This window comes from Sander vitreus, chromosome 15 (assembly GCF_031162955.1).
Source record: "Sander vitreus isolate 19-12246 chromosome 15, sanVit1, whole genome shotgun sequence".
Lineage (NCBI taxonomy): Eukaryota > Metazoa > Chordata > Actinopteri > Perciformes > Percidae > Sander > Sander vitreus.
Window position 1 is genome coordinate 869756 of NC_135869.1, and position 12667 is coordinate 882422.

At 40.1% G+C, this 12667-nt stretch overlaps 1 protein-coding gene across 6 annotated transcripts in view; it reads right to left on the reverse strand.

Moving 5' to 3' along the window:
• The window catches only part of LOC144530383 (receptor-interacting serine/threonine-protein kinase 3-like), a 30728-nt gene extending 22837 nt beyond the window's left edge, over window positions 1-7891 (reverse strand). For 3 of the 6 annotated variants that reach the window (XR_013503102.1, XM_078269938.1, XM_078269935.1), the window contains exon 1: window positions 7747-7883. Coding sequence is in view for 1 of the 6 variants with exons in the window: in XM_078269939.1 (XP_078126065.1) it covers window positions 2808-4115 (1308 nt within the window). In the remaining 5 variants the exon portion in view is untranslated. Of the gene's footprint in view, window positions 1-2114; window positions 4645-6553; window positions 6733-7746 lie in introns of those variants that run through there. The other 3 variants (XM_078269936.1, XM_078269937.1, XM_078269939.1) reach the window with 3 other exon arrangements.
• Window positions 7892-12667: the final 4776 nt, after the last annotated feature.

Consider the following 12667-nt stretch of genomic DNA (forward strand, 5'->3'; position numbering starts at 1 on the left):
TTAAGGATAGCACTGTTTAAATAGTGCATTTCTTTGTAAAGCAAGCAGTAAGTGGTCATTTTATGATACTTTCTGGTTATAATACATCTTAAAATCTCATACATCTCAAATAGGGATTTGCAGTGAATGGATTGGACAATGCTGTAAAATGTCAGCAGAAAAATGTATATATTTATTGAGTGTAAAAGTAGTTGATGCAAATGCACTTTTACATAGCCCTTTTGGTTTTTATATATTGGTGTTGATTGTTATTACTGTCAAATAAAGTTTATATAAAATAAACATGTATGTACATATAATGGAGAGTTGCTTGTTATTACTGTCAAATAATGTTTTTATAAAGTAACGCCCCTACTTCAATGAGGAAAAGTCTGTTAATATACCAGATAGTTGCTTTTAAATTACTATAAAACAATGTTTATATAAAGTAACCTCATATATTAATAGTAAAGGTATTTAGATATATTGGAGAGTTGCTTCTAAATTACTATAAAACTATGTTTATATAAAGTAAACATCATACAATAATGGTAAAAGTATGTATATATATATATATATATATATATATATATATATATATATATTGGGTAGTTGCTTTTAATTACTATGAAGAACAGATTATATAAAGTAAACCCCCGTACAATAATGAGGTACAGTCTGTAGATATATTGCTTGTTATGACTGTCAAATAATGTTTATATAAAGTGAACACCCATACAATAATGGTAAACCTATGTGTATATATTGGATATTTGCTTTTTATAACTAAAAAAACAATGTTTATATAAAGTACACCTCATATATTAATGGTAAAGGTATGTAAATATATTGGAGAGTTGCTTCTAAATTACTATGAAACTATGTTTATTTAAAGTAAACAACATACATTAATGGTAAAAGTATGTAGATATATTGGAGAGTTGCTTGTAAATACTCTCAAATATTGTTAATATAAAGTAATGACTATTATTATAATGTTTCTGCAAGGTATTCTCCCATTGTCTTGTTTTTTTGTACAGTAAAGAAACAGTATTAAACAGGAATTTACCGTAAACAGATTGGATAATCATAAAATAAATGCCTAAAGGAGGGTATTTGAAAGTAATTTGACATGATTTTTGTGTGTTTTACATCCAGAAATCTGTACTTTGACAGGGAGTTCTTGTGGATGGATATGATAATATTGTGAATTTACCAAAGAAAACCGTATGAAAACAGCAGTTTTCATTTAAATTATGTAATTTTAAAGTATTTCTGCAATATTTCTTAGTTTTGATAAAGATTTATACATTTGTTTCACATTCTAGAAATCAAGAAACAAGATTTTTTAATTCTACAATATTTAGACTGTAAAAATACAGCAAATATTTACAGGAAATGCCTGTATTTAAAAAAAAATATTTTTTTTTTTTACTGTCATTTGATGGTAAGTGTTTGGCAACTTTGCTGCCAGACTTTTTACCGTTTTTTTATGATTTTACAGTGTACTGGAGCCGAGAGATTCCCTAAAATATTCATTGTTATCCAGTGAAATTACTAATGTAGCAGAGGGGGGTTAACACTTTTGCAAGGCACTGTATCCGTGTCACATTCTCATTAGGGGCTGAGCCCCCCTAAAGGTCTGATCCTAGAGTGGGTGTTAGCCCAATGTCTCTCAATAGCTTAATGGGCATAAACATGAAGAAAGCGATATTTCAATCTGCTCTGTCTGCATGATGCAGTTTCTACACAGCGCTCTTTTAACAACCACAGCGCTACTCTGTAAATAGCGATTTTATTCACAAACAGGCTGTAATGAAAGCTCTCGGTGTGTAGTCTAACTGTTTTACTGTAACTGTTATAGTTTGACACAAGTCTTTAAATTTAGACAACATCTTGTGGACTGCTGCTGGCGTAAACAAACCATCCTCTCTTCTGGATCAGTAAATCCACATGAGTACTTCATATGCACGTGAATGACGTCATCGGACTTTGTGTTCTTCATTCTTTCTAAACTTCACTCACTATTTTGATATAGATAGCTAGATAGATAGATGGATGGATGGATGAATGGATGGATAGATGGATAAATGTATAGATAGATAGATAGATAGATAGATAGATAGATAGATAGATAGATAGATAGATGGACTTTATTAAGCAAGCAGTTACAAGCCGCAAGTAGCAACTTACCAAGGACATACACAACATACATACTCACTCACACACAAATCAAAAATACAAGAAATATACTAAAAATAGCCGGTCTGGGTTATCCATGATAGATCAGAATCAGAATCAGAATCAGAAAAGCTTTATTGCCAAGTAAGTTTTTTACACATACAAGGAATTTGTTTTGGTGTTGTAGGTGCATGTCACACATTCTCTAAAATAAGTTAAACAAGCAGGTTAAACAGAACAAACAATATAAGTATAAATATATGTATATATATATACACACACAGAATGTATTAAAAATAAGAGAGTAATAGTTAAGATAAAAAGAGCAGATTAAGTACAGTGGCATGTAGAGCCAGGGGGGGTGGAGAGAGTCAGGGTGGTTTCCGGGCCTTGACTTGACACACTGCAGTCTGCCCTTGTCCTTGGCTGTGGCAGCAGCGTACCAGATGGTGATGGAGGATGTGAGGATGGACTCAATGATGGCTGTGTAGAAGTGCACCATCATTGTCTTTGGCAGGTTGAATTTCTTCAGCTGCCGCAGGAAGTACATCATCTGTTGTGCTTTCTTGACGAGGGAGCTGATGTTCAGCTCCCACTTGAGGTCCTGGGAGATGATAGTTCCCAGGAAGCGGAAAGACTTCACAATGTTAATTGTGGAACCACAGAGGGTGATGGGACTTCCTCCTGAAGTCCACAACCATCTCCACTGTCTTTGGAGCATTGAGCTCTAGGTAGTTTTGCTTGCACCACTTCACCAGGTGGTCAGCCTCCGACCTGTAGGCGGACTCGTCTCCATCAGAGATGAGTCTGATGAGGGAGGTGTCGTCCGCAAACTTCAGAAGCTTGACAGACTGGTGACTGGAGGTGCCGCTGTTGGTGTACAGGGAGAAGAGCAGAGGAGAAAGAACGCAGCCCTGAGGGGATCCGGTGCTGATGGTCTGAGAGTTGGAGAAGTCTTTCCCCAGCTTCACATGCTGCTTCCTGTCAGACAGGAAGTCAGTGATCCACCTGCAGGTGGAGTCAGGCACACCAAGCTGGGAGAGTTTCTCCTGAAGCAGAGCGGGGATGATGGTGTTAAAGGCAGAGCTGAAGTCCACAAACAGGATCCTGGCGTAGGTTCCTGCGGAGTCCAGGTGCCGGAGGATGTAGTGTAGGGCCAGGTTGACTGCATCGTCTACAGACCTATTGGCTCTGTAGGCAAACTGCAGGGGGTCCAGGAGGGGGTCGGTGATGGCTTTGAGATGAGAAAGCACAAGGCGCTCAAAGGACTTCATAACCACAGAGGACAGGGCGATGGGTCTGAAGTCATTAAGTCCTGTGGTCCTTGGCTTCTTGGGAGCCTTGCTAAACTTGTACTTTGCTTCTTTAAGTCTGTCTTTGTCCCCACTCCTGAACGCGTCTGCCTTATCCAACCTTAGCCTTCTGAGTTTGGCTGTGAACCAGGGTTTGTCATTGGTGAAACTCACCCTGGTGCATGATGGAACACAGCAGTCCTCACAGAAGCTGATGTATGACGTCACAGCCTCTGTGTACTCATCCAGACTGTTGGTTGCAGTCCTGAACACATCCCAGTCAGTGGAGTCCAAACACGACTGGAGATGCTCCACAGCCTCACTGGGCCACTTCCTTGATGTCCTCACTACAGGTTTGCAGAGCTTAAGTTTCTGCCTGTAGGCGGGGATCAGGTGGACCATGACGTGGTCAGATAGTCCCAGTGCAGCACGGGGGACGGCGTGATAAGCATCCCTGACTGTGGTGTAACAGTGATCCAGAATGTTGTCCTCTCTGGTCGGGCATTTAATATGCTGTCTATATTTAGGTAGTACATGAGTGAGGTTTCCTTTGTTAAAGTCTCCAAGGACAATAACGAGGGAGTCCGGGTTGGTCCGCTCCACACACAGCATCTGGTCGGCGAGCATGCGCTGTGCGTCCTGCACGTTGGCCTGCGGCGGCATGTAAACACCGACCAGAATGACTGAATGGAACTCACGGGGTGAATAAAAAGAGGAGAACAATGCTGCTGGATCACTGTCACGTCGTTGCACCAACCGCTGTTGATGTAGAAACAGATTCCTCCACCTTTAGTTTTGTCGGAGAGGTCCGTGTCTCTGTCCGCTCTGTAGAGTTGGAAGCCTGCCAGCTGCAGCGCAGAGTCCGGTATTAATCCACAGAGCCACGTCTCCGTGAAGCACAAAACAGCAGATGAAGAAAAGTCCCTGTTTCCCCCCAACAGCAGTTGTAATTCTTCCAGTTTGTTGGGCAGTGAACGCACGTTAGAGAGAAATATGCCCGGTAACGGTGTGCGTAATCCTCGCTGGCGGAGACGCACCAGCTCACCGGCCCGTTTCCCTCTCCTCCGACGTTTCACTGCGTGAGCAAAGGTGAGCGTACCTTTGACTAGAATGTCCAAAATTTCCAGTGTAGGGAGAAGAAAAGTAGGAAATAAATCCTCTGGCGTTGTTCCCCTGATGTTCAAGAGCTCTTCTGTGGAGAAAGAAATCCGGGTACCATCGCAAAAAACAAAGTTAAAACACAAAACAAAACAAAACAATGCACACAGACACACCGAGTCGACCGTCTGCGGCGCCATCTTAGATCTAAAACGAGTTTGTTCAGTGACCTCCTCTCCACCACAGGCACAGAGTTATTTAAGTTGGTTCATACAGATTGTTTAGAGTCTGTTAGCACTAAAGAGTTTGGTTAGTGTACTCTAACTTGCAGGAGTTTGCATGTTTTCTTTTTTTCTGAGGAATAGCCATGACCACTATTTCCTCAGACGGCTGTTCATCGCTGCCTGCAGCTTTAATTACCTCTATATAGTTCAGATATATAGATATAGTTGTAATCACCAAATTTGGTGAAGCCCATTCAAAATGCATTTTATGTCCCCAAATTGAAAAACTGCAAACAAAAAATATCAAAATGAGTTGTTTTTCTAGTTATGGATATGAACATTGTGAACCTTTAACAAATGAGACAGTCTGTAGGATTCGGTGAAACCAAAGGTGTGTGAGAGTTTTAAGATGGTTGTTTTGTACATACCTCAGCCAGTTTCACCGATGCTGTCTGACCAGTTTTGACATTCTCTACATTTTTCATTGATGACGTGAGCTCATATTAACGTGAGTCTCTGCCAGTAAAACATGCAAACCTTTTTCACATCACTGTCATTTAACTCAGAGAGAAAGTCTACATAATATAGGGTGACCAGACGTCCCCGGTTTCCGGGGACAGTCCCCGGTTTCGGTGACCTGTCCCCATCTGGAGCTGTCCCCGGAAATGTCCCCGGTTTTCACTGTGACTGACAAAATTGGAATGAAATAGTCGTGCACGCACAGGCTCAAGACAGCCAGAGCAAGCCTCAGAGCTCAGAGATGTCCTAGAACGCCCATTTTACGATGCTAATATTACTGTTTATTTACATGGAGTCAGGTGGGTTTAGCGAACGCAATTTCGCAGACTTTTTTATGTTTTAAAAAAGGATCTTACGCTTTAACAGAAAGGTCGACCTCCTTAGAAATCCTTTCCATAATGTTGTCAGACACTTAGATCTGAGCCTGTCAGTGGCAAAACAAGCACTTTTATGAACGTAAATACAAGCTGTACAATTGACGTCCTATTAACTTACATTGTAGCTTGTTTCGCCATTGCCGACTGCAGCGATCTCGTTTAATACTGGACTAATGTAAAAGGAAAATATTTCCTCAATAGTTTTAATATTATCCGATACTCAATGAGCTGTTGCAGAAACAAGCCCAGCGTGAAGCAATAAAGCAAAAGCTGTCAGATAAATGTAGTGCAGTAAACATTACAACATTTCCCTCTGAGGTGTAGTGGACAGTGGTGGAGGAAGTACTGAATCTCAGTACTTAAGTAAAAGTACAAATAACCAGAGATATATTTACTTTAGTAAAAGTAAAAGTACAACAATGAAAACCCTACTTAAGTAAAAAGCACCTGATTTTAAATGTACTTTAAGTATTAAAAGTAAAAGTACTTGCATAACAATTTATTCTCTTAATGTCTATATTCTAATAATTAAAAAGAACTGTATGGGCTGTGGCATTTTAATTAAGTTAGTTTTAGGTTAATGTAATTGTGCTTACCATCTGTGGCCCAGTTTACATTCTGACTTACAATTCTGGTTATCTATCAGGGTGATCTGAATGAAGCTCGACTTTGCATTATTTCCCACAGGACAGTGAATGCTGCACACATTTATTTAGTAAGAACACGGGCTTGGACAACAAGTACGTGGCTTCACAGCTGAGGAATGAGGAGTGTTTTAAAGATAGATATACAGGTTGTATATTAACCCTATGTGAATGGATGCTTCACATATGACCAAGCAGAGTATCGGGAGCAGCAGCAGTAACAGGAGCAGCAGTAGTACCGGGAGCGGTACACTCCTGGCCAATAAATGCCATTGAAGGGCGGGTCTTGGCGTGGCCATAGTGGGATTCGTAATATCGCGAGCGGCACCGGGAGCTGGACGGCCGCTGCTGAAGGCTTCCCTGCGGACTGCAAACGTGTGATGGTCAGGAAGACGTTTTGTCAGGGGGAAAAACTGATCTAAAATGTAACAAAAATGTAACGGAACGTTGTAGAAATGTAGTCGAGTAGAAATTATAGATTATTGCTGCAAAATGTAACGTAATGTCATGTAAAAGTAAAAGTCAAAAGTATGCACTATTGATTGTACTTAAGTTAAGTACAGATACGTGAAAAATGTACTTAAGTACAGTAACGAAGTATTTGTACTTCGTTACATTCCACCACTGGTAGTGGAGTACAAGTATGAAGTAGCAGGATCAGACCTTTAGGGGGGGGCTCAGCCCCTAATGAGAATGTAACATGGATATAGTGCATGCAAAAGTGTTAATCTGCGCCATGAAATTACCACCTTCTTCACAACCGCACTCCTGCTCTCCCTCTGACAGATAGAGACTCAGCCAAAGGGCCAAAATGATAATGTGTTCTCATGTAAACTAGTTATGTCAGTACAGACATTTTTGTAAATTGCTTAGTCAGTGTATCCCTCCATAATGGTTATTATATTGCCAGATTCCACACAATCCCACTTACTTATATATATATATATATATATATATCCCACTTACAAATGAATATATATTTCTATATTTCTACTGGTATGCTTCCTAGTGACATTAATGCAAAAATATGAAGAAAAAACTATTCCACCTGTGTGTGCATGGTTATAATTCTGAAGTGCAAAATAGTTCAGGCTACAGCACAAATATTTCCATCCATAGATAAGAATAATCAAGTCTAACCTCTGAATTTCTTTTCAAAGTGCACCAGATTGATGCATTTAAATGTTAAAATAGACAAAATTTTCTTACAGGGGAGCATGCCCATGGACCATGGTATTTACACTTCTGAGCTGAAAATGTCCCTGGATTTTATCTCAGAAATCTGGTCACCTTAACATAATATTTCAAATAGATATTTTTGAATCAGCTTATCAGCATAAATAAACCTTTCTACTGTGCAGTTAAACAGAGACACGTCACAAAGTGATCTTGATTATCAGAAATTTACAGATTCCTCTGCTAGGATTCTCACCTGCTGAACTCTTCAGGTCGACTTACAGACTCTTTCCACCTTCATGTGTCGAGGAAACACTAGCAGAGACAAAGCTGCTCTTCTCTTTTCTTCCTCTTCAGTCCGGATGTCTGTGTGCGTCTGATCCAAGGACAACGGCACACCCTTATAACTTCAGTCCAAGTCGAAAAAAAATCTGAGTAACATCAAAACCTGTCCAACAGGTGGTAGATGTCAGCCGATCAGAAATGTGTTTTAATTTCCTTCTTCCTCCCCGTTCCCCGCCAGAGGAGATTGGCTAATCAATGCTGTTTGTGACACCTGTGTTGAGTGTTTACATGTTTCTTGTGACCTAACCAGTGTCAAAAACCGATAAGGGGTTATAAGGATTTTTAAAAATGTATTTATTTATGACGACGATGCACATTAATAAACATTTCTGTAAATCTGTCAGCAGCTAATTTTCAAGTGTATTCCTTTGGTGAGCTGTTTTAAAATGCAGAGCAACACAAAACAATGAGACATTATACAGGTTAACATTTACAGACACACAAGACACTGACAGCACCAGCAACAACTACACTAACTAAAGTTAGTTATTATTATTACTTCCAATTCAAGCTGCTATCAATGTTAAACATAAAAATAGTAGTAGCAGTGCAGGGTGTAGCTAGTAGTAATAGTAGCAGCAGTGCAGGGCGTAGCTAGAAGTAATAGTAGTAGCAGAGCAGGGCGTAGCTAGTAGTAATAGTAGTAGCAGAGCAGGGCTTAGCTAGAAGTAATAGTAGTAGCAGAGCAGGGCGTAGCTAGAAGTAATAGTAGTAGCAGAGCAGGGTGTAGCTAGAAGTAATAGTAGCAGCAGTGCAGGGCGTAGCTTGTAGTAATAGTGGTAGCAGTGCAGGGCATAGCTAGTAGTAATAGTAGTAGCAGCGCAGGGCATAGCTAGTAGTAATAGTAGTAGCAGAGCAGGGCGTAGCTAGTAGTAATAGTAGTAGCAGAGCGGTAAAGAGTAGTATGTAGAGAGACAACAGTAGAGAGTAGTATATAGTGAGACAACGGTAGAGAGTAGTATGAAGAGAGACAACAGTAGAGAGTAGTATGAAGAGAGACAACAGTAGAGAGTAGTATGTAGAGAGACAACAGTAGAGAGACAACAGTAGAGAGTAGTATGAAGAGAGAAATCAGTAGAGAAACAACAGTAGAGAGTAGTATGAAGAGAGACAACAGTAGAGAGACAACAGTAGAGAGTAGTATATAGTGAGACAACGGTAGAGAGTAGTATGAAGAGAGACAACAGTAGAGAGTAGTATGAAGAGAGACAACAGTAGAGAGTAGTATGTAGAGAGACAACAGTATAGAGTAGTATATAGTGAGACAACGGTAGAGAGTAGTATGAAGAGAGACAACAGTAGAGAGTAGTATGAAGAGAGACAACAGTAGAGAGTAGTATGAAGAGAGACAACAGTAGAGAGACAACATTAGAGAGTAGTATGAAGAGAGACAACAGTAGAGAGTAGTATTAAGAGAAACAACAGTAGAGAGTAGTATGAAGAGAGACAACAGTAGAGAGACAACAGTAGAGAGTAGTATATAGAGAGACAACAGTAGAGAGTAGTATGAAGAGAGACAACAGTAGAGAGACAACAGTAGAGAGTAGTATATAGAGAGACAACAGTAGAGAGTAGTATGTAGAGAGACAACAGTAGAGAGTAGTATGTAGAGAGACAACAGTAGAGAGTAGTATGAAGAGAGACAACAGTAGAGAGTAGTATGTAGAGAGACAACGGTATACAAATATATCTCGGACAATGCTAACTAATGCAAACTGACTCCATGTTCATGATAGGTGTCATGTCATAAAAATGACAGTGTCATGTCAGTCTTATGCACACCCCTTCAAATAGAGTTACCTTTTTTCTTTGTAAAAAAAAAAAGGCAACATGTTTGTTTTGAGCTTTTCATTACTCTTTGAATTGTTCAATAATGAAGCTGAGCTATAATTTTTACTCATTGAGTTATTCAATAATGAAGCTGAACTCATTAAAGTTGAATTCGGCAAGTTCTGCTTTCTCTCCTCTCCTTTGATCTATTGCACAGACCGTTCAGAAAGCTCTATGTCAATAAAGTTTAAAAAAAGTAGGTTTGCCTAGAGCACAACGCTCTAGCAGCACAATGGTCTAGCAGGTGAGTCGTGCAGAGAGAGAACAGAGAGTAACTGGGAAGTCTGCTAACTTGTTTATCTTTCTACCAATATAAGCTGCTATGTTTTAGGCTACAAAAACATGCATGCAGGCTAAAATTCAACCGCAAGGAAACTAGCTGCTAGGCTAATGTATGCAGAAAGTGTAGCGCAATGGTAAACACTTCAGCAGTAATGTGTCCACTTCAGCTGAGAACAGAGAATCGTCCTTTCCTTCCGTAATGTGTGTCATATTAAACATTACCTGCATATATCACAAGTACCTAAGCCTAGAAATAATTCACAAATGAAATTCCCCATTTATTTATTGACTGTCAAAGCTGACATTTGCCTTGACCGGTTAGGTCAATTAATATTTACTTAATCTCCTAAATATTCCTGTCAAACTTAGTGATATCAATCAGTCATCGTTTTTGCTATGTTGTGAAGATGTGTGATATGCAAAACGGAGATGGGGACTCGAGTCTGAGACTCGGAATGGAGTCGCGCAAACAGCTGACTTCAGACTTGACTTGCGACTTGACCCAAAAGACTTCAGACTTGACTCGGACAGACTTGTCAATAACCTGCTTTCATGCAATTATTGCTTTTTAAATCAAAATGTATTCATTTCTATTTTCTTTTATTGGCGCATATACGTTGGGGAAACGTATGACGAGCTGCATGTCCCCTGCCCTTTGCCATAATGTGCAACGTAATGCATGCCATGTGCGCGCACTCACATATCAAAAAATGCATTGACGATGGCGACACCAAGTCCTCCCGGAGTTGTGCCTTTTGTCATTAGTTTTGCTTTCAATAACTTCGTAAACAATGGCAGTAAGCTAACAGCTAAATGCAAGGTGTGTGGCACCAAGATAAATGATGCCGGATCAACAACGTCGAACTTCATCAGGCATCTCAAAACGCACCCAGATAGGTCAGTCACTTGCTAATGTGAAAGAGATGATAAATTTAGCATATATCGGCACAGGTAACAAGCTAACCATCGCAAAGTGTTGTACTAATGCTGGGAACAGGCAAATTGTATCTTTATAGTTAGTAGTTGCTGAGGCTCAGACATCCATGGCGCACAGGAGGTGGGACACACGGATCCACACTCTGTTGGGTGGGCAAACTCATGTGATGCGTAATTGAGCCCGTGGATGATTTTTAGACTATTAAGTGAATAGTATCTGGTCCACCAAACACTGGGCCGTCTTGACTGTCTTAATTCTGCACACATTTCTGTTACTATAGTCCTATTTACTATTTCATTATTTCATCCATGCCTGGCGCAGCGGATCCATGCGCACCTGCCGTGGAGACGCTGGCCTCACTAACTTCTCCTCCTCTGAGTCTGCTCTCCCTCATGCTGGACTCAGTTTCACTGAGAGTACTAACATAAATAAATGGCATTACATCAGTGAGTTCAAACTGCTTATTGTGCGTAATTTGGACTGACACTGAGATGCATGTTGTTCTGTAACTGGTGTGGCGCTGCCACTATTCTCTTGATTTCCACTTCGACATTAGACATTTATTTGAGTGAAAGAGACGTTACATTTAGCATACATCGTCACAGGTAACCAGCTAACCATCGCAAAGTGTTTGTATCCATATGATGTGACAGACTTAGGTTAATATTTCATCATAGGTCAGAGGGCTAGAGGGCTGTGTTAAGTAGACCCCATAAAGTTATCCTACAACTGATTTTGATACTGTATTGTATGGATGGTAGCTACAGGACATGCTTTGAATTCATAACATTTAACAATACAGTGTTAGGGACAGATCAGATGGCCAGAGACTTGAGACTTGACTTGGACTCTTTGCAAAAGACTTGAGACTTGACTTGAACTTGCCCCTCAAAGACTTGAGACTTGACTTGGACTTCCAAAAAATGACTTGTGAACATCTCTGATGCAAAAGTAATTCGAATCACTAACCGTTTCATGCTTCATGCTCCATTTCTACGTTATCTATAAACAACTAAGCTAAGCTGAATTTAAAAATGTGAACTGTTATTAATGTACTACGTATGCATCTTTTCATTCTACTTAGATTAAATCTGTAAATTAAACCTTTAACAAATGCAATAATCTGGGCATGTACTAGCTACAGATGCATGTCATTTGTTATTATTATACTTGTTGCAAAGTCCCCACTAATCACATGGGAATTTGTGTGAATTATGTAAATAACATGCAAATGCGGTCCCCACCACCAATGTTAACTCAGTTTTTTATAAGTCCCCACGTCGGATGGTTAAGTAATTACTTTATCAATTCAGATGTTTGAAGTTGTGTACAAGCTAACAAGGCTATGGTGAGTATACCTGATATGTTCTCATACCTCTAGCACCTTTAGAAAGGGTGGTCCCCACAAGTGATTATTTTAAAGTTGGTCCTCCAACATGTAAACCACTATGTGTGTGTGTGTGTGTGTGAGAGAGTGTGTGTGTCTGTGTATACGCGTGTGTGTGCGCATGTGTTTGTGTGTGTGTGCACATGTGTATGTGTGTGTGTGCGTGCGCACGTGTCCATGGGTGTGTGCGCATGTCTGCGTGCGGCTTGCGTGCGTGCACATGTGTGTGTGTGTGTGTGTGTGTGTGCGTGTGTGCGTGTGTGCATGTGTGCATGTGTGCATGAAATGCCAGAATTTGAAGCAGAGTGAGACTTTTTCCTGCAGATGTCGTGTTTGCATGGTGCAGAACAGCCAATAGGAACTCTCTCTCTCTCTCTGAAATGTCTCTCTGTGATT